We start from the raw sequence: 24,700 nt of genomic DNA on the forward strand, positions 1-24,700 counted from the left end.
GGTTTGTGAACCAAGTGAGGCCCATAGGAAGGGAAACCAAACTTGCCTGGGCAAGAACAGAGCAAAGGAGATTACTCTGGATCGCAACCTTTTGGCTATCTTCAGAAAGGGGGGAATGAAGGAAACTGGGGGAAATACATAAAGGAGACCAGTGGGCCAATCTAGGAGGACAGCATCTCTCGGGGACACTCCCTGTGGAGGGAGTAAGGCAAAGTATGTGCTGAATTTGGTGTTTACCCAGGAGGCAAATAGGTCATAGCAAGGTTCACCCCATCAGCGAAATATCTGTTTTGCCACTTTGGGATTCAGAGACCTCTAGTGAGGCAGTAGGATGTGCCTGCTTAACTTGTCTGCTATCATGTTGGAATTCCCTGGGATGTGCGTTGCTACAAAAAAGCGGTTGGAAGATATTGTCCATTGCCAAACTCCGAGAGCTTTCTGGCAGAAGGGGTAGAACTAGTTTCCCCCTTGCTTGTTGATGTGCCAGACTAACAACATGTTGTCTGATTGGATTGCAACCATTCCCGGAGAAAGAACATTCTGAAAGGCTTGCAACGTTAAGAGCACTGCTCTCATCTCCAGGACGTTGATGTGCAAGCAAGCCTCTTGGGGAGACCAAGTGCCTTGGACTGTCTTTCCCAGATAATGCCCCCCCTCACCTCATCTGGGAGGCGTCTGTAGTCACTATGACCTTGGATTGAGGGAGAACAAAGGATCGTCCCATCAGGACAAGGCTACCGCAGCACCACCACCGCAGTTACACTTATTCACAAATATGATAACTGGAATTGGCAAAGATAGAAGGTTAATGTTGAAACCAAACAGATTTGAGAAACCATAGGATGTTTCTCATGTTCAAAGGTTCATAGATTAGTACTAGGCTGTTTGCCCTTGTGGGTCAGTTTAAGCCTAGCCAAACTCCCCAAAGATAAGAATCAAACCCTGTACCATGTGTCTACAACGTAAAGACATTAACCATTATGCAAGCTCCCAACTCCCTTAAGCATTAGGTAATCAGTCTACTGATTGTTATAATTCTAGCCAATTACCCGACGTTACTGTATGTTGTATCTTTGAGGTGAAGACCTTAAGCATTATGCCAGCACTCCCAGTGTGAAGTCTGGCAGGATGACTCATAAGAATGGAAGAGGCCGTGAAACCTAGAACTCTAAGAAATTCTTTTGCAATGGACATTTTCTATTGAGAAAGAAAGAGGAAATGCTGATAAGTTTGTCTCTTTTCTGGGGGAAGAAATGTACTCAGGAGGTAGACTTCTAGAAGACATGACAGAAAAAAAAAGACAGACTATAATATGGAATCAGGGACGACCTTTTACAGTTGATGGGTTAACCCAGGTTATGAAAAAGACTCATTGTTAACTGTAAAGTTGTTAGAGTGTCATGACTGGTTGAGGCTGAGATCAAGCAATCATCCAGATAAACCTGCCTTGCAGCCTGCAATAGCTATATATGGAATAAGACATTTGGCAAAGGCATTTGGAATGACAGAAAGTCCAGTAGGCAAAGAAGCAAATTTAAAATGCAATCATAAGGCAGATAATCTTACAAAAGATCTGTGTTTCTTGTGAATGAATGGTAAAGGTCTGAGGGAAAAGAAGAGGAAAGAAAATTTGAATTTTGGAATGTGCAAAAAAGTCTTAAGAATAGAGAGATCTGGCATAGGCCCCCATGTTTTCTCTTTTCTGGTAACCACCAAAATTCTTGAGTACAATACTTGCCCTTGTTGATCTGAAGGCACTGGTTCTATGACACACACACACACACACACACACACACACACACACACACACACACACACACACACACACACACACACACACACACACACACACACACACACACACACACACACACACACACACACACACACACACACACACACACACACAGCCAAAAGCAGTACGTTTGAAATAATTGGAGGCATAATGCGAAGCTGATCTTTTGGGGGGGGGGGGGGCTGAAGAATGTCTGATGGAATGGGAAGGAATGCCCTTTGGAGTCTGTAGCCATGTTCTATAATATTTGGAACCACGAATTTGAGCTTGTCTGCCATGCAAGAAGGCAAAGATAAAGGTTCTCTGCTATTTTCTGAGGAAGGTTAGGGTGGCTATGGAAGGGAGGAAATATTTGGTACGAATAGTCAGAAGCCTTTTCTTTGGAAGTTAGAATTCTAGGACTCATTCTTTTGTAGTCTCCTTGCCACTTGTTTTTTTAACTTTTATTTAGCAGACGTCTGCTGATCAGATCTGAAAGGTTTACAAAAAAGGGAACCTAAATTGAATAGTTCCTTTAAAATTTAGTTGACTAATGATAAAGAAAAGATGTTTAAATTCTGGCATGAGTTTTCCTCTTTTTTTCTAGCTTTTTGAAAATGACAGCATTATCTTTATCAAATAAGAAAGTCCTTATTAAGAAAGGCATTTAATAATTATTCTTTAAATGTCTACAAAGAAAGACTATAATCTACAATCAGCAACAACCTGCTTACCAGTCCACAGGACATCAAAAGACAGACGGAAGGAGTATTTCCAGCAGCTTCTGAATGAAGAAAACCCCACAGAAGCTGTACTGCCCCAGAAACAGCCTACGATGAGAGAAGAAGGGGAGCCCACCCTAGAAGTAAGAACAGCACAAAGGAAGATGAAGTCAGGGAAAGCAGCAGGCTCAGATGAGGTCACAGTAGATATGATAAAGATGCTGGGTGAGATAGGGGAGAAATGGCTCCTGAGGGTACTAATAGCAGTATGGAGAGAAAGGCGTATCCCAGATGACTGGACAATAAGCATACTCATGCCGATGTACACGAACAAAGGGGACATCCACAACTGTGGGCAGTACAGAGGGATCAAACTCCTACCACACTGCATGAAAGTTCTGGAGAGAGTGATTGATAAATGGATACGCAGAGTAGTAGAATGTAAGATGGGAGATGAACAGTTCGGATTCAGATCAGGATGCGGCACAACTGACCCAATGTTTGCATTGAGACAGATACTTGAGAAGAAGCTAGAAATGAGGACAGAGTCCAACTGGGCATTCCTAGACTTGGAGAAAGCATATGACAAGGTCCCAAGAAAGCTAATCTGGGCAGTACTGTGGTGGTTTGAAGTCCAGGAAACATTGGTAGAATTAGTGCAGGCTATGTACAAGGACCCAGTGACTCAAGTACAAACAGTGTTCGGCCTCACAGAGGGGTTCCCAGTGGAAGTGGGTGTACACCAGGGCTCAGCTCTGAGCCCACTGCTGTTCATACAGGTGATGGACTACATTAGCAAACAGGTGGAGGGGACAGATCAACAAAGCTGCTGTATGCAGACGATGTGGCAGTACAGGCAGACCCTGAGTTAGAACTTCAGCAAAGGATAGGAGAATGGAATGCAAATCTGAAGGCACATAGGATAAAACTAAGCACAGATAAGACGGTGGTAATGGCAGCAAACTGGGGAAATCAGAAAAAGCTGAGAATAGAGATAGAAGGGAAGATAGTGGAACAGGCAAACAGCTTCAGGTATCTGTGAAGGTGGTTGAGGAGAAGGGTAGTCTGAATGAAGAGGTCAAAGCTAGAATCAGAGGGGCTGCAGCCAAATGGCATAGACTATCAGATGTAGTCTATGACAGAAGAATTCCAAAGAAGCTGAAAAGCAAGGTGTACAAGACAGTGGTGTGACCAGTACTACTGTATGGTACAGAAACCTGGCCAGTAAAGGCAGAACAGTTGAAGCTAGAGGTGATGGAAATGAAGTGCCTGAGAAAGGTGGTAGGATGCACACTGTAGGACAGACTAAGAAATGAGGATACAACAGCAGAAGCCAAAGTAGCTCCAATTGCAGAAAAGATGAAAGAGAACAGATTATGGTGGTTTGGACATGTGTAGAAAAGCAGAAGACAATCTGGTGAGGAAGATTTGGGACAGACAGGAAGAAGGTAAGAGGAAGCAAGGACGTCCAGCAAAGAGGTGGATGGACTGTGTGAAAGAAGATCTGTGACAATCAGGCAAACTTCACTTGTCTGACAGAATTTTCACTAAAAAATTGTAAAAAAATAGGAAGGGTCCCTAATGGGGTACTTATCTGCCTGATGAAGCTGACCATATGGATAACTAGACATCACACTGAAGAAGGCCTGCATACATGGACTAGCAGCAAGAACATTCTGATGTTTGGCAGGTTCATACATCCTTCTTATACTGGCTTGTGCTAAAGGAGTAGGTATGGTGCATGGTGCCTGAGCTTTGCAGACTGCCCAGACATACAGTAGCCTTGGTAGAATACAGCCCACCTGTAAGAAATACTGCAACAGTGACCTTATGGAGAACACTGAAGTATTTCTCACAAAATCTCAAATGCAGTCTAGGGCCACTGTTTCCACCTTAGCAAAGTACAGCAAAGGCCAGGAGGGTCGAAACACCAGCGGTGTATGAGGGGAACAGGGAGTATTCTAAGTGGATGGGAAACACTATCTGCCAAGCAGTCCTAATCCCTGCTGCATAGGTCCTCTTGTTACACGGGATGGGTCTAATGTTGTTTTAGTATGTGGTTAAGTGCAACACAGAGACTTATTTTTTTCATTTTCTAATTAAACACTGAAAGGGTTGTAATCCAAATGCTTGTACAACCAACTACATATAATCAATATTTAAAAAAAAATAAAACTGCAGGTATTAGTATAGTTTTATGCACATGAAAGAGAAAAAGAAGTTATGTACTTACCATAACATTCCATGTGAGTTGTTCATCTTGCCTTCATTCTTTACTGATGGGTTCGGAGCCGATCCCTTGGCTCCGATATGACCAATTGCAAAGCTCGAGGTCTTCAAATAGCTCAAGGTCAAATTCATATCCCATGATGCACCTGTGAATTACCTCAGATCTTGTTTGCTGCGTATACTAATACCATATGTCATGCTTACATTCCTAAAGAAAAGGAAGAGAAGGTTTGAGTAATCAGGATGGAACCAGCATCTCGGTCATATATCAGCCAGGGGGGGTGGGTAGGAGGGAGGGATGTAACAATGAAGGCGAGATGAACAACTCACATGGAACGTTATGGTAAGTACATAACTTCTTTATGTGAAGTTGTTCAAACTCGCCGTTCATTCTTTACTAATGGGTAGCGTCCCAAGCACCATCAATCTCGGGTGGCTCACGGGAGTATATTTCTCAGGACCGTGGTCCAAAGGAGGCCCTGTCCCTGGAGGCCTTGGCAACTTTGCAATGAGTGATAAAGGTGCGAGGTTTTGACTAAGTGGCTGCTGCACAAATGGTATCAATAGGAAGTCTGGAAGAAAAGGCAAATGATGTAGAAACTGCTCTGGTTGAGTGAGCTTTAATCTTGTGTTGCAAAAGTATATTGGCAGCTGAATAGGCAAAGGTGATTACAGTCAGATAACCATTTAGACAGAGTTGTTTTAGCCACTGGTCTCCCTTTCCTGGAGTCTGAAAATGAAACAAAAAGCTGGTCTGATTTCCTGAAATCTTTTGCTTTATCCAAACAGAATCTGAGCTGTCTGTGACCATCTAGTTTGTGCAGAACATACTCTAAATTGTTAGAATGATTGGGGAAGAAAACTGGTTTCAATGCAAACTTTGAGCAAGAAAAAGTGATACTCTGTCAGCGTGAAATATCAAATAGGGAGGCTTGATGGATAAAGCCTGAAGCTCTGACACTCTGCGGGCAGAAGTAATAGCTACCAGAAAGATGGTCTTCCAAGACCAAAATTTGAGATCACAAGATGAAGCTGACTCAAATGGCGGGAGAATTATACGTGAAAGCATAAAATTTAGATTCCATGGAGAACAGGGAGATTTCACAGGAGGTCTAATATGAAAATTTCCTTTGAGAAATGCTTTGGATAACTTGTGAGACATGATATTCAAACCTTCAAATCCAAGATGAAAATTAGCAATAGCAGCCAATTGAACCTGAACTGTTGCTGCTGCAGCTCCTTTGTTGACAATCATAGCCAAGAATTCTAAGTTGGAAGCCATACCAGCTTGGTAGGGATCAATATTATTTTTTGAGGCCCATATAGAACATTTCTTCCATTTGCATAGATATAGCTTTCTGGTAGAAGATTTATGAGAGGACAAAAGGATCTGTTTTGTCTCATTGGAAAGGTTATGGAACCAGGCTATGATGGGAACTGGAGCAGCCATGCTGTCAGTTTCAGGGACTGCAGAGAAGGATGAAGGTCCCCCGACAGGTGTCAGAAGGTCTGGAACTGGGTCCAGGATCCAAGTCAGTCAAAGGAAGGGGAACCAAATCTGACGAGGCCAATGAGGGGCTATAAGAATGATGGTCCTTCCCAGGGATTTTGCTTTCTGTAGAACCTTGGGTATCAATGGGATTTGTGGAAATGCATAGAGGAGACCCAGAGGCCAATCGTGCATGAGTGTGTCCCTTGGGGCTTCTCCCAGAGGGGGAATCAGGGCAAAGTAGCTTCTGCATTTCGAGTTTATGTGACTGGCTAAAAGGTCGCAGCAAGGCTGGCCCCACCTGCAGAATATCCTGTCCATAATTTCTTTCTTGTGGGACCACTTGTGGGGCAACAAGATTGCCCTGCTCAGTTTGTCTGCTATCATGTTGGATCTCTCCGGGATGTGCATTGCCAACAGAAAGCACTGGATGGAAATAGCCCACTGCCAAACTCTGAGAGCCCCTCACGAAAGGGGGTAAGACCTGGTTCCTCCTTGTTTGTTCAAACACCAGACCACCGACATGTTGTCTGTCTGAATCGCAATCGTACCCAGAGGAAGAGAGTCCAGAAAGTACTGCAATGCCAAAAGTACTGCTCTCATCTCCAGGACATTGATATGCAGATGCGTCTCTTGATCAGTCCATGTGCCTTTGGTAGTCTTTCCCTGAAAATGCCCCCCCACCCTATCAGGGAAGCGTCCGTGGTCACTGTGGCTGCTGGAGGGGGTAGCAGAAATGGGCATCCTATTGTGACATGAAGTTAGGTCAACCACTACTGAAGGTCCTTCTCGCAAGAATTTGTGATCATTACAGCGTGATTGATGGGGAGCTCTTGGTAAGACCATTGAGTGAACAATAGCCATTGAAGTATTTGCATGTGCATACCAGTAAGTGGTATGGCTAGAATTGCTGCTGCCATCATGCCTAATACTTTCAGAACTTCCAGTGCTGGTGCTTTGTCCTTTGATATCAGGATGCTAAAATGTTGACGATAAAGAGAGACTCTTTCTATTGGAAGCCTTAAAGTGGTGGTGGTGGTGTCCAATTCTGCCCCTATAAAAATGATATGCTGCGATGGCGACAAGGCAGATTTTTCTGAGTTGATTGTAATGCCCAGATGATTGCAGAGTGACAGAGTGGATTCCCTGGCCTGAATGAGTTGATGCCTGGTGGTGGCGGTAAGGAGCCAATCATCTAGGTACGGAAACACCTGGAATCCTAGACGCCTCATGCATTTGGTGAACACTCTGGGGGCTGTAGTGAGACCAAATGGCAGGGCTTGAAACTGGTAATGACTGGCTCCCAGCCGGAAGTGCAGGTGATCCCTGGATGGCCTGGCCATTTTTATGTGGTAGTACGCATCCTTGAGATCTATCGAGCACATCCAATTGTCTTTCCCTAAGAAGGAAAGTATAGACTGAAGCGTGACCATCTGAAACTTCTCTTTCTTTATGTATTGGTTCAGTCTGCTGAGGTCCAATATGGGTCTCCAGTCCCCCTTCTTCTTTGGAACCAAAAAGAATCTTGAGTAAGTTCCGGATCCTGTCTAGTCTGCTGGGACTGGTTGAATGACTCTTTTTCTTAGCAACATTTGGACCTCTATTGTTGCCTGTTCCCTGTAACTGGGTGGAACATCCGGGACTTTTCTTATGATTGGAGGGGGTGTGGCAAATGGAATGAAGTACCCACTGGAAATGATACTTTGTACCCAGCTGTCTTTTGTTATACTGAGCCAGGCGTCTGGGTACAAAGATAAGCGACCCCTGACTGCCTCCAGAGCAGGACAGTCGGGCCTCTTCTCAGGAATACTAGTAGGGTGTCCCAGAGAAGTGATCTCTGTCACCCTGGTGTTGCGGACCCCCACTGCCGCAAGGGCAGCATCTTCCATTATTACTCCCTCCTCTGCCCCGGGAGGTGGGTTCACCATGTGTGTCCTGAAAGGCTCCTTGGGCTTTTTGGATCCACATTTTTCCTCCCCTTTGACCTTTAGGGTATGGTCGGGTAGGGGTGAAAAAACAGACCCCGACGGTAGACAGTGTCTTTCTGTCCTGTTCACACCTGGTTAAGGTTTCCTTCACTTTAGGCCCAAAAAGGGTGAGCCATCAAAGGGAGTATTCACAAAGGAAGATTGAAGGACTCCACGAAGGAACACAAGCACATCATATCCAGGAAGAGCAATTCCTGTACCCGCTGCCCTACTCATTCCATCAGCTGCATAACATATGAGGCACATAAATGAGTTGATGATAGAATTTAGGGTAGCAAGCTGCACAACAACTTTGTCGGAAGCTACTGTACCCTGAAGAGCATCTCCTAACTCCTTAAGGAGATCTCTTTGCAACCTAGTAAAATGAGTTAAGTAGTTCAGCGAACGGAGAGCAAAGGTTGCTGAACTGAACATGCGCTTCCCACATCTATCCATAATCTTACAGTCTCTGTTAGGAGGATGGATAGGCGAGGAAGTCTCAGACATTTCCTTCTTGATGGCCACCGCCACCACCATGGCATCAACCGGAACACCTTTAGTTAAGGATGTTTGGTCAAGTGTGGCAGAAATTAATTTATTAGGCCTCCTAGGGACAAGCTCCATAGTATCCGGAGACTCCCACGCCCTTCGTGGGACCAGCTGCATTAGTTCATCGAAGGGCGGAGACACCCAAAAGGTGGGGGGCTGAGACCCAAAAAAGCCTTCAGGAGAACTGACTCATCCTCAATAGGGCTTTTGGACTGCCAGTCACCCCTCTGCCTAAAGATCTCGAGTATCTCCGTGAATGAGATATCCTCAGAGGGGGACCATGAGGACCATTCTGACTCATCTAAGTCAGTATTCGATGTGAAAGACTCCAGTGGGGAGTCTAGGTGCTTCCTCTTGCACAATCTCTTCCTGGGAACCTCATCAGTGGGGGCCTAAAGAGCAGGGAACACCCATTGAGGTTTCCTGAGACTCTGGGTCTCTACGCTTACTCAGGACATGTGAGGCAAAAGCAGGCACAGGCACTTTAGGGGAAGAGGGCAGACCCGAGGTCAAGGATGTCCTAGGAGACATGACTCTCCTCATGGCATCGAAAGCACCTCTGCTCCGATGCGAGGGAGCTGACAGATCCGAGGAAACCATCAACACCCCTGGCACCAGGACAGTGGGCTCAGAGCTCGAGGTAGGAGCACAACTCATCGAGCCGAGGCCCCGAGAGGCAAAGTCGGAACTGGCAAGTCGGTCCAACTGTCCTCCTATGACCCGACTAGAGAGTGCCGGCTCCTAGAGTCCTCGATAGGCACCAAGGATGTCAGAGTACATGGAGCTGAAGACACTGGAGCAGGTGTTGGCTCCAAGGGTTCCACTAAGATCAGGTCTGCCTTCTCCAGCTATGAAGGACCAGCATGGCTCGGAGGAGGAATAATAGTAATAATCGGTGCAATGGTCTTCGGCTCCAAAGCCATTTGGGTCGAAGCCGATAACATTTTGGCTAATGCCGGTGCTGACAACAGCTTCTGTACCACACTATTCATGTCTAGATCTGACAGGCTGATAGATAATCGTGAAGATTGTACTGAAGGTGGTACTGACTGGAGAACAGAACGATTCGGAGTTTCGGAGACCGGTTCCAAGACTGGGGACCGGCTTTGAAAGGAAAAGACTGTCGGCTCAGAGGGCAGTGGAGCCAAGGTAGATGACTTCTTTGATTTTTTTGAGTTGGATGTCCTAGAAGACTTCGAAGACCTACCGGAGCCATCCTGGACACTCAAAGCTTCCTGAAATGAAGGCTTCAACAAGCCTCTATCGATCAGTTTCCTTTTCCTTTCCTGCAGGACCCTAGAGGAGAAGGAATGACAAATGGCAAACTGTCTTGCAAATGCAGAGCCCCTAGGCAATAAACACAGTTGACGTGGTTTTCTGTAACTGACATTTTCTGGCCACACTTGGGCACTTTTTGAACCCAGATTTGGGGTGCTTATCTTGATCCGCATAATAAAGTTAGAAAATATTTACTGCTACCACACAAAAAACAACAAAAGTAAATTTTCACACAACAGAAATAATAGCAGGTAAGCCTTAATAAAAACAGGCTAAACCACACACACAGACATACACACACACACATTATGTGATATCACACAAAGCAGACCATGCCAACAAAGAAAGCTACTGAGAAACAACAATCTTATGTAAATAAGTAGGGTACACTGTAAATTTAGACAGTAATAAATGACTAAGCCTTATCTAAATACAGAAGGCTACACAGAAATCTTATTACTACAACTATCTAAGAAATGTGACAAAGGTCACTAAATAGCACAGCAAGTTGAAAAAGGAAAAACAATAAGCTTATCTATATAGACTAAGGTTTACTGTACTGAGTCTTACATACAAAACCCGAAGGCTAGACAGACCACACCTATAAAGAACTACAACTAACTAGGCCTAAAGAGGCCAACTAGAAATATATGAAAAACAGTAAAAGGGAAGGGAACAGCACATTGAAAGCTATAAGAGCTTTATAAACAAACCTAACTAACTATGCTAGCTATCAAAAACTTTTATAGGAATTTTAATGAAAAATGTTTCTTATCTGGCCCGAGCTAATTCAGAACCTCCGATCTGTTGCAGCGGCAAACTAGATCTGAGGTAATTCACAGGTGCATCATGGGACAGGGACTTGGCCTCAAGCTATTTGAAGACCTTGAGCTTTGCAATTGGCTGTATCAGAGCTCTGAACCCATCAGTAAAGAATGAACAGCGAAACTGAACAACTTCACATTACCAGTTTCGGTTCCCAAACTTAAATCCTGCTGATCAGTTTCTACAAACTAAGGAAAAACAGTACCTACAGCTTAATTGCTACAGATATTATCAGTTTCTATACATGGCAAATGATTTCTCCATTATGGATTTTACAGATATATGCTACATGAAAGATTTAGCATCTGAGCAGCTCTTGTCTGTGATGCTGGAAACCATACTTGGTTAGCAATCCCAGCACCACAAGACAGACTTATGCAGGAAGGGGGAATGAAAGATACTTCCCAACTATCTTTCTCTGCATTTCGAGAAGAGTTTTCCTGTTGTACTATTGCCCCTGGTGGAGGCAGGATACAACAGTTCAACTAGCAGTTCCAGGATCAGTAGGGTACTCTCAATGGATGTAAGCAGGTGCTCACATGGAACAGCACGTGCCACAGTGACGCCACTACACAGTAGGCATGTGAAGGTGGGTGGAGGGATAAGGCATCAAAATACTCTGCACAACTAGGATGGCACCAGACTACAGCACTTCTACCTCATCACTACTGGGACATGAAGTGCTAAGTGAGGAACAGCCTGGGATATGACAGGTGTGTGTGTGTGTGTGTGTGTGTGTGTGTGTGTGTGTGTGTGTGTGTGTGTGTGTGTGTGTGTGTGTGTGTGTGTTCAGAAAAATGTTTCTACAATAAAATTAAGTATTAAAACTTTCCAGAATATGTGATGCTCTTTAAGAAGCATGATTTAATCACACTGACTTTTGTTTTATCAAATCATAAGCAAAGCTATACAAGCTGCTTTTATTCTTACAGAATGGAAAAAATGGCTACATTTCATACCTTGAGGCAGCTGCATGACTGCTGTACTTAAACCAGATATAACGTCTCCCAGCAAATATTCCTTCACAGGATATCTTGGTAGCCATTTTAAAATTGGAATAAATGTATACAGAAGAGATCTGGCTCTTTTACTGGAACATCTGGAAAAAAAAGAAAAGTACTGATTTTAAGATGATAAAATGTCACCAGATTTTAATATCCATTTTGCATATGTACTGACAGAGAGATCAATAAATTTATGCTAACAGCGTACTACTCAATTACATTTGAAAATGAATAAACTTTGTGTGCTCGCTCTCACTCTAGATATACATATTTTATATATATATATATATATATATATATATATATATATATACACACACACACACACACACACACACACACACACACACACACTTTCCACATTCGTATAAGAATGATGACTGCACAAACCAATAAAAACAGTATGCTTGGCCAGATTATTCCCTTTCCATGTACAGTGGATATAAAAAATTTTCACACCTCTGTTAAAATGCAGGGTTTTTGTGATATAAAAAAATGAGACCACAATAAATAAGTTTAAAAATTTTCTCACCTTTAAAGTGACCTACAACCTGCACACCAATTGAGAAACAAATCTATTAGGGGGAAATATATAAAAAATGAACATGTACAATAAGCTGGTTGCTTAAGTGTGCACACCCTTAAACTAATACTTTGCTGAACCACCTTTTGATTTAATTAAAACATTCAGTCTTCTTGGGTAGAAGTCTATCAGCATGGCACATCTTGACTTGGCAATATTTGCCCACTCTTCCTTGCAAAAGCGCTCCAAATCTGTCAGATTGCGGGGGCATCTCTTGTGGACAGCCCGTTTCAGGCCACCCCACAGATTTTCTATTGGATTTAGGTCTGGGATCTGGCTGGGCCATTCCAAAACTTTAATTTTCTTCTGGTGAAGCCATTCTTTTATTGATTTGGATGTATGCTTGGGGTCATTGTCATGTTGAAAGGTGAAATTCCTCTTCAGCTTTCTAGCAGACTGAAGGTTTTGGGCCAAAAGTGACTGGTATTTGGAACTGCTCATAATTTCCTCCACCTTGACTAAAGCCCCAGTTCCAGCTGAAGAAAAACAACCCCAAAGCATGATACTGCCACCACCATGCTTCACTGTGGGGATGGTGTTCTTCTGGTGATGCAAAGTGTTGTTTTTGCGCCAAACGTACCTTTTGGAATTGTGGCCAAAATTTTCAACCTTGGTCTCATCAGACCATAACACATTTCCCCACATGCTTTTGGGAGACTTGATGTACTGTTTTGCAAATTTTAGCCGGTCCTGGGTGTTTTTCTGTGTAAGGAAAGGCTTCCATTTTGCAACCTTACCCCATAGTCTAGACATATGAAGAATATGGGAGATCGTTGTCACATGTAGTACACAACCAGTACTTGCCAGAAATTCCTGCAGCTCCTTCAGTGTTGCTTTAGGTTTCTTGGCAGCCTCCATGACCAATTTTTCTCTAGTCTTTTCATCAATTTTTGAGAGATGTCCAGTTCTTTGCAATGTCACTGTTTTCCCATATTTTCTCCACTTTTTGATGACTGTCTTCACTATGTTCCATGGTATAACCAATGCTGTGGAAATTTTTTTGTATCCTTCTCCTAACGGATACCTTTCAACAGTGAGATCCCTTTGATGCTTTGTAAGCTCTCTGCGAACCATGGCGTTTGCTGTAGCAGGCAACCGAGTAAATGTCAAACAAATCCTACTACGACAGCTGAACTTTGTTTGGGGTTAATCAAAGTCTCTTTAATTGATAGCAGGTGTGTACCCAAGACTGAATGCTGTAATTAAATCAAATTTAATATTATTAGTTTAAGGGTGTGCACATTTATATAACCAGTTTATTGCACATTTTTTATTTTTTTCTCCTAACAGATGTTTGTTTTTCAATTGAATTGTACAGGTTATAGGTCACATTAAAGGTAGGAAAAGTTTTGAAATGATTTATTGAGGTCTCATTTTTTTATATCACAAAAACCCGGCATTTTAACAGGGGTGTGTACACTTTTTATATCCACTATATGTCATATTTCAAAGAATGGTGAGATGGTCAAAAAAGCAGTCAGCATGCAGGTTTACTAAATTGCAGGTTTTCTCTGTTATGGATAATCTAAAGCATAAAGGTGCAATGAGCACCTTCTGATCAGAGTACAGGGGATGGGGATCTCAGAGCCATACAAACATCACTTGAAGATGACAAATTTCAGTGCAACTGAACCCGGTTACGTATATTTTTTGTATTTTTTGAAATTCGAGTATAAAACTATCTACACTCTATTTTCAGGTATGACCTTAAAGGATACAGAAAAACAGTGAATGCAAAAATGGGGGAAAGCAGCACACTGATGAAAAAAGCAACAGGCAGTGACACAGGGTAAGGAACAGCAAATTGTAAAAGTAAATCACAACAGTAACCATTTGAAATGTCGGGACCCGCTACAGTGAGTCCTGAAATACAGAGACTGAATGGCCAACAGATCAGATTTACATTTCTCAGAATATTCTCTAAGGTATGGCAAATCTCTGAGTTGTACAAGTTTGTGGGGTGTAGGGAGCTTTACCTGACCCCTCCCCCCAACAAAAAGAGAATTCTAGGAGAAGAGCTATTTTTGAGACTGGCTCATCTCCACGTTTTCAGTCTTTTTTTTTTTAGCCTTTCAACACTCAACCTTTTGAGTTCCAACATTTCAACAGGGAGCTGGTCACAGATGAAGTATAATGACCTAAATGGGAGTACACTGTGAAGGGGTATGGGAAGAGATTGCAGAACAGGATCTATGCTAACACATAAAAGAAGTATTACTAACTAAAATAATGAACTTCAAAAGATTTAAAGAAAAAGTACAGTTGTGTACACTTACCATAAATGTAGATGTTCGAGTGTATTCACTGTTGCAGTCATTACATTTGGGTAATCTGCTGGCAGGTTGCCCTCAGTCAGCCTGAATTCCAAAGTCTTGGGTCCTGCATTGGTTGCTGTCTCCTCTTCCATGATGTCAGGTCGTCAGGGGTATAAAACATGCAGCCAACGCCATTACATCAGTTTTTCTTGCCCCAGATGTCAGGTGCCCATAAAAAGGTATATATATATATATATATATATATATATATATATATATATATATATATATATATATATATATATGTATATATACATGCATCAATATAAACTTTACCTTCATCTACAAGCAAATACACCACATAGGTTGTAGGAGATAGAGAAGGAAAGATAAACTCCAGAAAGACAGGGGGATGGTGGGTGGGTAACCTGGACTGCAACAGTGAATACACTTGAACATCTACATTTATGGTAAGTATACACAACTGTACTATGTTCTTCGTGTTTCACTGTTGCAGTCATTACATTTGGGTAGAATGCCAAAGCTATGGTTGGGAGGCTGGAGCTAAAAAGCATTAGGTGCAGTTATAAGGCCCTGCAGAACTGCAGTGGCAAAGTCTGCCCTGGACTTAGAGTAGAGAGGCAAATGATAATGCTTTGTAAAGGTGTGAACAGAACTCCAAGTAGCAGCCTCTAGAATGTCTTTGGTTGGTACTCCTCTGAGAAAGGCTGCTGAAGTAGCTGCAGCTCTGGTTGAATGAGACCTAATGCCCTTGGGCACAGGTTTACCATGGTGTAAGTAGCAGAAACGGATGCAGTGGCTTATCCACTTTGAAATTGTCTGCTTTGAAATCGCCTTTCCTTCTGATCCTGCAGCATATGTCACTAGTAATTGCTCAGTTTTTCTTAGAGCTTTAGTCCTGCTCAAGTAGCATCTTAGCTGTCTGTGTACATCCAAGGAATGCAGAATTCTCTCCCCCTTGTTCTGCGGATTTGGATAAAAGTTTGGCAGATGAATAGTTTGGTTAAGAGCCACACTGGAAACCACCTTAGGCATAAATGTTGGATTTGTCCTCAGAGACACCCTGTCTGGGTAAAATATGATAAAAGGCTCTACAGCCATGAGGGCCTGTAGCTCTGAAACTCTTCTTGCTGGAGTAATTGCTAGTAGCAGAGCTTTTTTCCATGATAAGAACTTTATATCAGTGGTAGCAGCTGGTTCAAATGGGGGCAGGGTGAGCTTTTCCAACACATAACTGAGGTCCCATGCAGGCAATGGTGATCTTCTGGGAGGCCTTAAATTTTTGGCTCCTCTAAGACACTGCTTTAGTAAAGGATGAGAAAAGATTGGTGGCTCTGTATTGTAATGAGTCGAAACGGCAGAGGCATGGATTTTAACTGATGAGAAAGATAGACCTTTGTCAAGCATCTCAGTAAAGTATTGTAATATCTGAGGAATATTTGGTTCTGCTGTATCAGTTCCTTGTGCTTGATTCCAAGCACAGAATCTCTTCCATTTATCAGCATAAGATTTTCTGGTACTAGGCCTTCTGGCTTCCAAGTTGACATCCATCACAGCTTTACTGAGAGGTGTTGTTTGTATAACTACATGATCAGCCATGCTGCCAGGTTCGGTGTCTGGAGTTGATTGTGCAGGATCTGATTGCTTTGCTGGGAAAGTAGTTGACTTCTTTGAGGTAAGGTCCAAGCTGGGTATTGAGACAAGTTACTTAGGATTGGGTACCAGTATTGGCGGGGCCAGTCTGGGGCAATTAGTGTCATCTTTGGTTTCTCTTGTCTGACTTTTAGGAGGACCTTGGGAAGAAGAGGCAGAGGAGGAAAGGCGTAAACTGATAGGTTTTTCCAAATGAAAGATAGGGCGTCTACTTCCCATGCTTGTCTGTGATAAGTCCTTGTGCAGAATCTTCTCAATTGATAATTTTGAGGAGAGGCAAATAGATCTATGTCTGGGCTCCCCCATTTCTCTGTTATCATGCTGAAGACTTGTGGATTTAGTTTCCACTCGTGAGGATCCGTAAGGTTTCTGCTTAAATTGTCTGCCAGAGTATTTTGCTTTCCTGGCAGGAATTGAGCTTGAAGATGTATTTGGTAGGTCAAAGCGGTGTCCCACAGTGCCATGGCTAATCTGCAAAGGGGGTAAGAGTGTGTGCCCCCTTTCTTGTTTATATACCACATGACCGTGGTATTGTCCATCTTTACCAGTAGTTGTTCTGGATGAAGTAAGTCCTTGAAGGCTGTTAGGGCATTTTGAACAGCTAACATATCTTTCTGGTTGATATATAGATGCATTTGTTTTGGGGTCCATATGCCCTGAATGCATCTTCCTGCCATGTGAGCCCCCCAGGCATAATCTGATGCGTCTATTGTTAAGGTTTGGCTGGCAGGGGGTAGAGTGAAGGCCCATCCCATGTTTTGGTAACATACCTTTGCCCACCATAGAAACTTCTGTTGTAGGCAGGGAATGAGAGGAATCATTGTTTCCAGACTGTGACAATGTTGACTCCATAAACTTTTTAGGTACCATTGAAGTTTCCTCATATGCAGTCTTGCATATGGAATCAGTAGGATGCAGGATGCCATGAAGCCCAAAGCCTGCAGAATTTTCTTGCAGATAACTGGGTTTTTGTTGCCATCAGTTTGAAGTAAGTAGTCAGTTGCCTTTGCTTGTCTGGCATGAGGTAAGCCATCTGGACAGTTGTATTCAAGCTTGCACCCAGGAATGTTATCTTTTGAAAGGGTACCAGTTGTGATTTCTTTTCATTTATTGTGTACCCTAAGCATCTTAAAAGCCTTTTCACAAACACCAGGTGTCGAAGAAGAATGTCCTTGTTCTCTGCTTGAATGAGACAGTCGTCCAAATAAGGGTGTATTTGTATGCTTCTTTGTCTGAAAAATGCAATTACTGGTGCCAGGCACTTTGTAAAGACCTTGGGCGCAGTAGATAAGCCAAAGGGCAGTGCAGAGAATTGGTAATGCATTAAGCCAGCCTTGAATCTGGGGTATCTTCTGCACGATTGTCTTCTTGGGACATGCAGTTATGCCTCTTTTAGGTCTAATGTCACCAGCCAAGCATTCTTGCCCAGCATGGGCAGAAGCTGCTGCAAAGTCAGCATTTTGAATTTTGGAATGTTCAGGTATGTGTTCAAAATCGATAAATCCGGTATTGGCCTCCAGGCCTTGTCCTTTCTGGGTACCAAGAACAGTCTTGAGTAAAAACATTGTTCTTTTTCCTGTTTTGGTACTGGCTGAATGGCCCCCATATCCATGAGGGATGTAACCTGTTTCTGTGCCTCTGCCCATTGATTTTTTGGTAGATCTGGCCAACCATTTGCCATTGGCAGAGTGTGGAAATGGAATCTGTATCCCTGTGATACTGCTAGTACCCACTTGTCCTGGGTTATTAACTGCCAATTTTGAGCAAAAAGTGGTAATTTTCCCCCTAAGGATGCTGCCAAAAGATAAGTGCTTGGTGTAGGCAGAGGGAAGTCATTGGGACTGTTTTCTGTAGGTTTGCGCTTTTTCTCCTCCAGATTTGGAGGTAGAAGCGCCCCATTGCTTTGACCTGTATGAATCTTGAGCTTGGTATCTGGAACCCTTAGGGCGTCTGGATTTGCCCCTTTGAGCTCTGTCTGACACAGGAAAGGACCAACTTTTTTTAGGACAGTGTCTGCTGAATCTTGGTGGCTGCACTGGCAAGAAGTCTTTAACAGTTTGCATAGACTTAGCTTTGTCTTCCATTTTCTTTAAAACCTCTTCTGCCCTAATACCAAACAGAGTATCATGCTGTAAAGGTTCATCTAGCAATTTTTCTTTAACATGATCAGGCAAATTTTGTTCTTTTAGCCAGGCATGCCTCCTAATCACAGATCCAGTAAGTGCGGCCCTGCAGGAGGCCTCTAAGGAATCAAAACCACATTGCAAAGTATGCTTTCCAACCTGTTCAGCTACATGCAATAATTCCTGCAATTCTTTATTTTCTGCACATTCAGAAATCAACATCATTTTCTGTTTCAGCAATCTCATAACATGTTGTTGATACTTAAGCATATGAACTTGACAGTTTTAGGCCCTGATTGCCAAGGTTGCAGATGTATAAACCTTTTTTCCTCATCTGTCCAGTGCCCTTGAATCTCTGTCAGAGGAGGTAGGATTTTTTGCTGTTGAGGCCTTAACTCCGTTTGGACCCTGTGAAATAGTTTCAGGATCAGCAGCAGGGTTTCTAAATAAGAATTTATGAGAGTCAGGGGCCCTGTAATATCTATCAGGCTTACTGGGAGCCGGAGGTAAGGAGTCACGGGTCAAGCTTGACTCTGAAAACACATCATCCACAATGTCTAAAACGGGGAATGGCTAAAGGCCTGTGCTGAGGGAGAAGAAGGAAATCCCTGAGCCTCTTTTTTGATTCTGAGAAATCTTGACTCTCCCAGTGAAAATGCTCCCTCAAAGTATGCAAGGTTTCTCCAAAAGAATAATCCTCAGGAGGAGATGCAGATGGTATGGACTCCTCTGCATCAGAATCCTCATAGGGAGGTATAGATCAGAAGAGGAATCAGAAGAAATAGAAACCTGATCTGAAGATTCATAATCAGTGTCTTGCCTAGGCCTCTTATCTGTAGGGGGATGGGTACCCCTGATCAAGGTAATAAGGTCTTCAGCTATTTTGATCATCTGTTTTTTAGGCATAGAGGCCTGTGCACGTGGTTCATGCATTTTTTTTTTAGTTTTAGAAGTTGCTTTTGTCTTTGGTTTTGCAGCTGTCTTCGGTTTGATATACAAATGTTGAGGTCTGAATACACCCTCAGAAGCCGGTGCCTGCTCAGCGGCTCTGGACCCATCTGAGAGAGATACATCCGTCGGTCCAATACCTTGAGTATCTTGCCGCATGCCAGACTCCAGATGGGTGTTGGTAGAGGCCTGCGACTCGAAGGTAGCGGGTATCAGGGGCTGCGAAAGCGCCTCACTGAGTACCAGCAAACTGGCAACTGGCTTAGAAGAAGCTTTGTCGTCTGTTTTGGATCTCTACTGCCTTTCTCTGCTCTTTTCTTTGCGTTTTTTGTGTACTCCGATAGTCGGATTGCTATCCGACGACATTTCTGGGTAATTAAATCTGTTTCCAAAATACTTTGAGGCAAAAATATACAGACGCTTAATAGTGCTTTGGTTAAATCTAGCACAAAACCGACAGCCAGGCATGTTGTGATCAGGGCCTAGGCAAGGAATACAGTATAAATGGAAATCCTTATGAGGTATTTGCTTCCCACAAGTAATACAATTATTAACTTTTTCTGACATCGGTATGGAGCAAGAAAAAAAAGTTTCCCCAATGGGGTACTTCACTTTAGTGAAGACTTCGGTTCTGAAACTCAAACTCAAATATTTCAGTAGTCGGCTGACCGGCACTTGCGAAATACTTCTGCTTTGAGCACCGCACGGCAAGAAAGACTAAAGAAAATGGCGTCGGCTGCATGTTTTATAACCCTGACGTCATGGAAGAGGAGACAGCAACCGACGCAGGACCCAAGACTTTGGAATTTAGGCCGTCTGAGGGCAACCTGCCAGCAGATTACCCAAATGTAATGACTGCAACAGTGAAACACGAAGAACATCACCCTAAAACAGGACATTAAAACAGTCAGTATCCTAAATTTAAGTTAATAATAAACAACCAGGATAAAAGATCAGTTCAGTGTAAAACTGACATGTCTCCAAATCCATTTATTTAGTTGCACATTGTTGACTTTATTACTCACATTCGGCCAACTGCATTTTTTCAGGGGAGACCCAAAACAGTAATTCATACTGGCTAAGGGAAATTTGGCCAGGGCACTAGGATCTTTCCCTTCTCTTTTCAATAAGTGCTATGGTATCTTTCACATTCCCTTGCGCTATCGCCAGCTTGGGTAGATGAGGCCTTGAATCCATGAAACCTCTCCATTCAAAGGGGCAGTGAAAATGAAAGAGGTTTTTCAGTCTTCATTAGTATAAAGAAAGCATTAAACATGCACACAAAATAAATAAAATATTACACTTGCATGATGATATTTTCAAACTTCCCTTTCACAAGTGGGTAGCTAAATATTATGAAAACTTCAAAAAAAAAAAAAAAAAAAAAACATTGATTTTGAAATTTAAAATGATACTATGAAATTCATTCTAAGTAGGGGAACTCTATCTGTACCCACACACTGCAGCTAACTATATGTACTATCTCTAATGTCACTGTACCTCAGATTAATGTGGACTTCAATCAATGCATGAGCTAGAATATATGGTATTACCTCAACCATGTAGCACAAATACAAACACCACACCTCTATCCATAACCATACCTGCTGTTATTGGAAGTTACTTAAACTGGAAGTCCATACTCTTAAGATCACATAAGCCTGCAGCAAATCTCAGAAATGTATTAATCATTGCTAACTCCATTGCCAACCTGCAAGTATAGGATGATGACTACTTGCCTTTTAGGTGAAAGGATCAGAGATGTTCATAGGGCCTTCATACCTCTGCATCACCCCAGATACAAGTACAACCTTGTAGTTGCCCATGTGAATAATCTTAGGCTTCCACCCAGGGGGAGATGAACAGAGACATTCCCGAGCTCTTTGCTCTAGTCTTCAAAGAGGGCAAGACCACAGAATACAGCAGCCGCAGCAGCATTCTACCATCACCAAGAATTATGCTTAAATTCAGGGGCAAAATTGGCTACAATAACTAGTTAGTACACTGGCATCATTTTAGGGGGATCCTGTGTGTGTGTGTGTGTGTGTGTGTGTGTGTGTGTGTGTGTGTGTGTGTGTGTGTGTGTGTGTGTACTTGAGATAAAATTATCACTGGGCCCACTTGCTTTGCCATATTTCACCCCTTGGTTTTCACATACTCGCTAAAATTTTGCTAGCTTCAGTGCCTTTTTAGGAACGGATATCTTGATGGACATTCCAACACAGCAGTTTCCAATCTGAATAATATCATGGCAAGACTGATGAATGTCAAAATCCTAAACAAAAAAAAAAAATCTCTCAACTTAAGGCCTTTGTTAACCTCGAAGATATAATCATTATGGACCAGTTGCCATAATGGTTAAGGTCTTCACCTCCCGTGCACAAGGTTTGATCCTGACCTTTGGCCAATGCCTGTTTGAATATGCATGTTTTCACTGTGTCTCTGTGGGGTTCCCCCACCTCCAAAAAATATGCTGAGTGCTTCCATCTTAAACTTACCCAAGAATGGAACTGTTGGCAACAGCACAGACTCTAGATGGTACCCTATAATAGAAGAACTGTAGATAACTAATTTGGTGTGCAGTATCCTCAAGATAGGTGAACATAGATCACAGACTACGCACAGTGGCAGAGGTAGCAACTTTACTGTGTGAAAATATGGTACTAAGGAAAATAAAGTCATGGAAAGGAGCAGGCTCAGATGAGGTCAGAATAGATATGATCAAGATGTTGGATGAGATAGGGGAGAAACAACCCCTGAGGGTACTCATAGCAGTATGGAGAGAAAAGAGTAGCCCAGATGATCAGAGAATAAACATACTAGTGCCATTGTTGAAGAACAAAGGGGACATTCACCACTGTGGGTAGTACAGTGATATCAAACTCCTGTCACACTGTGTGAAAGTTCTGGAGATGGTGCTTGATAAACACACAGATTACTAGAAAGTAAGATGGGAGACTAACAGTTCGGATTCTGATCAGGATACAGCACAACTGACCCAATGTTTAGAGTGAGACAGACAAGTGAGAAGAAGCTAAAAGAAATGAGGAAAGAGTCCAAATAGGCATTCCTATAATTGGAGAAAGCATATGACAAGGTCCCAAGAAAGCTGACTTGGGCAGTCCTGTTGTGGTTTGAAGTCCCAGAAGTATTGGGAGAATTAGTGCAAGGTGTGCAAGGACCCCATGACTCACGTACGAACAGTGTTTGGTCTCACTGAGGGGGTGTGCATCAGGGTTCAGCTCTGAGACTACTGCTAGTCATAGTGGTGATTGACTACATTAGCAAACAGGACAGAGGGGACAGATCAACAAAACCGCTGTATGCAGACAAGTGGCATTACAGACAGACTGACCAAGAACTTCATCAAAGGTTAGGGGAATGGAATGCAAAACTGAAGCTACATGAGATGAAAGTGAGAACAGATAATACAGTTGTAATGGCAGCAAAGGGGGGGAATCAGAAGAAGCTGAGAACTGAGATAGAAAGAAAAATAGTGGAACAGGTTAACAGCTTCAAATATCTGGAAGGAATGGTTCACAAGGGAAGTCTGAATGAAGAGGTCAAAGCTCAAATCATTGGGGCTGCAGCCAACTGGCACAAAGCATAAAGTGAAGTATATGACAGAAGAAAACCATAGAAGCTGAAAAGTAAGGTGTACAGAATGGTGGTGCGAATAGTAATACTAATACTGTATGGTACAGAAACCTGGGCAATAAAGGCAGAGCAGTTGAGGAAGCTAGAGGCGATGGAGATTAAGTGCCTGAGATAGGTGGGTAGGATGCACACTGTGGGACAGACGGTGAAATGAGGACAAAAAAAGCATAAGTCAAAATAGCTTCAATTGCAGAAAGGTTCAAAGAGAACATATTATGGTGGTTCAGGCACATATACAGAAAAGCAGAAGACAATCTGGTGAAGATGATTTTGGATAGACAGGAAGAAGGCAAGAGGAAACAAGGGCATCCGGCAAAGAGGTGTGAGAAAGCCTGTGACAGTCAAGCAAGAGTATAGAAGAAGGTAGTAGAGTGGCATTGAACAGATAGAGATGATGACAGTTGACACGACACCTTGACCCCATGCAGAAAATGGGAAAAAGAGGCTTGATGATGATGATGAGCATTTATGTAATTACAGAAACCTGGTTTCACTGTAATAACACTCTCCTCATTCCAGGGAACAATGCTTATAATGCATTTACATCTACCAGCAACTTTGCAAGAGTATTTGTATTTACTTGTAACCCCATCAAATCTCATCAGATTTTGCACAATACAAATCTGGAACTAGCTGAAGTCCTAGTTACTCTCAATAAAATGAATTATCACATTAGAGCCCATTATAAGTCTCCATCTATGAGCATGCAGAATACCCAACCAATATGAAGAATTCAGTTGAACATAAACTAATTCAAAAGGCAATCACAAGGCCTTCTTCAGCTGTATTAAAATATTTAGAAGTAATCTACAATTCTGTACTGAACTCATCTCCAATGGTACCAGCCTCTCTAACCCCAAGGACATTGCTAATATTCTTGAACATTTTCTTTTTCAATTTCACTCCACCTACCCTCTCCTAACGCCCAACCTTTTGACTCTTTCCGCAATAAAAAATACTACCATGGCTCCTGGCAATATCCTAGTGTCTGTAATGGATACAGAAAATGAGGGCTCCAGATCCCTACCCCAGTTAGTAGGCATAGCCTCTGTGCCTATGGAACCCACCCCACAGAAAAGTACAGTTTTGTACCTACCATAAATGTAGATGTTCGAGTGTATACCCTGCTGCAGTCATCACACTTGGGTTATCCTGCCGTCAGGCGGTCCCGCAGTCGGCCCGAATTCCAAAGTCTTGGTCCAGCGTTGGTTGTTGCCGCTTCTTCCCTGACGTCAGAGCGGCAGGGGTATAGCAGAGGCATCCAACGCCATTTTCTTCAGTTTTTCTTGCCCCAGATGTCAGGTGCCCCTAATAGGTAGGCAAAAACTATATATATATATATATATATATATATATATATATATATATATATATATATACATAGCTATATGGAAAAATAAAACAAAACCCTTAGGCACAAGCAAATACACCATGGAGGCAGTATAGAATAGAGTGGTAGAGATAAGTTCAGCTAGTTCAGAGGGGATGGAGGGAGGGTAACCTGGACTGCAGCAGGGTATACACTCGAACATCTACATTTATGGTAGGTACAAAACTGTACTACGTTCATCGTGTTACCCTGCTGCAGTCATCACACTTGGGTAGAATCCCAAAGCTAAGGTT

At 42.7% G+C, this 24,700-nt stretch overlaps 1 protein-coding gene across 1 annotated transcript in view; it reads right to left on the reverse strand.

Moving 5' to 3' along the window:
- Positions 1-24,700, reverse strand: part of SLC26A5 (solute carrier family 26 member 5) — a 1,021,139-nt gene that overhangs the window by 676,391 nt on the left and 320,048 nt on the right. Inside the window, exon 3 of the mRNA XM_044088519.1 lies at positions 11,793-11,932. Within this exon, the coding sequence (XP_043944454.1) occupies positions 11,793-11,932 (140 nt within the window). The remainder of the gene's footprint in view (positions 1-11,792; positions 11,933-24,700) is intronic.

Source organism: Protopterus annectens, chromosome 11.part0 (genome assembly GCF_019279795.1).
Source record: "Protopterus annectens isolate FY-2018-M chromosome 11.part0, PAN1.0, whole genome shotgun sequence".
Taxonomy (NCBI): domain Eukaryota; kingdom Metazoa; phylum Chordata; order Ceratodontiformes; family Protopteridae; genus Protopterus; species Protopterus annectens.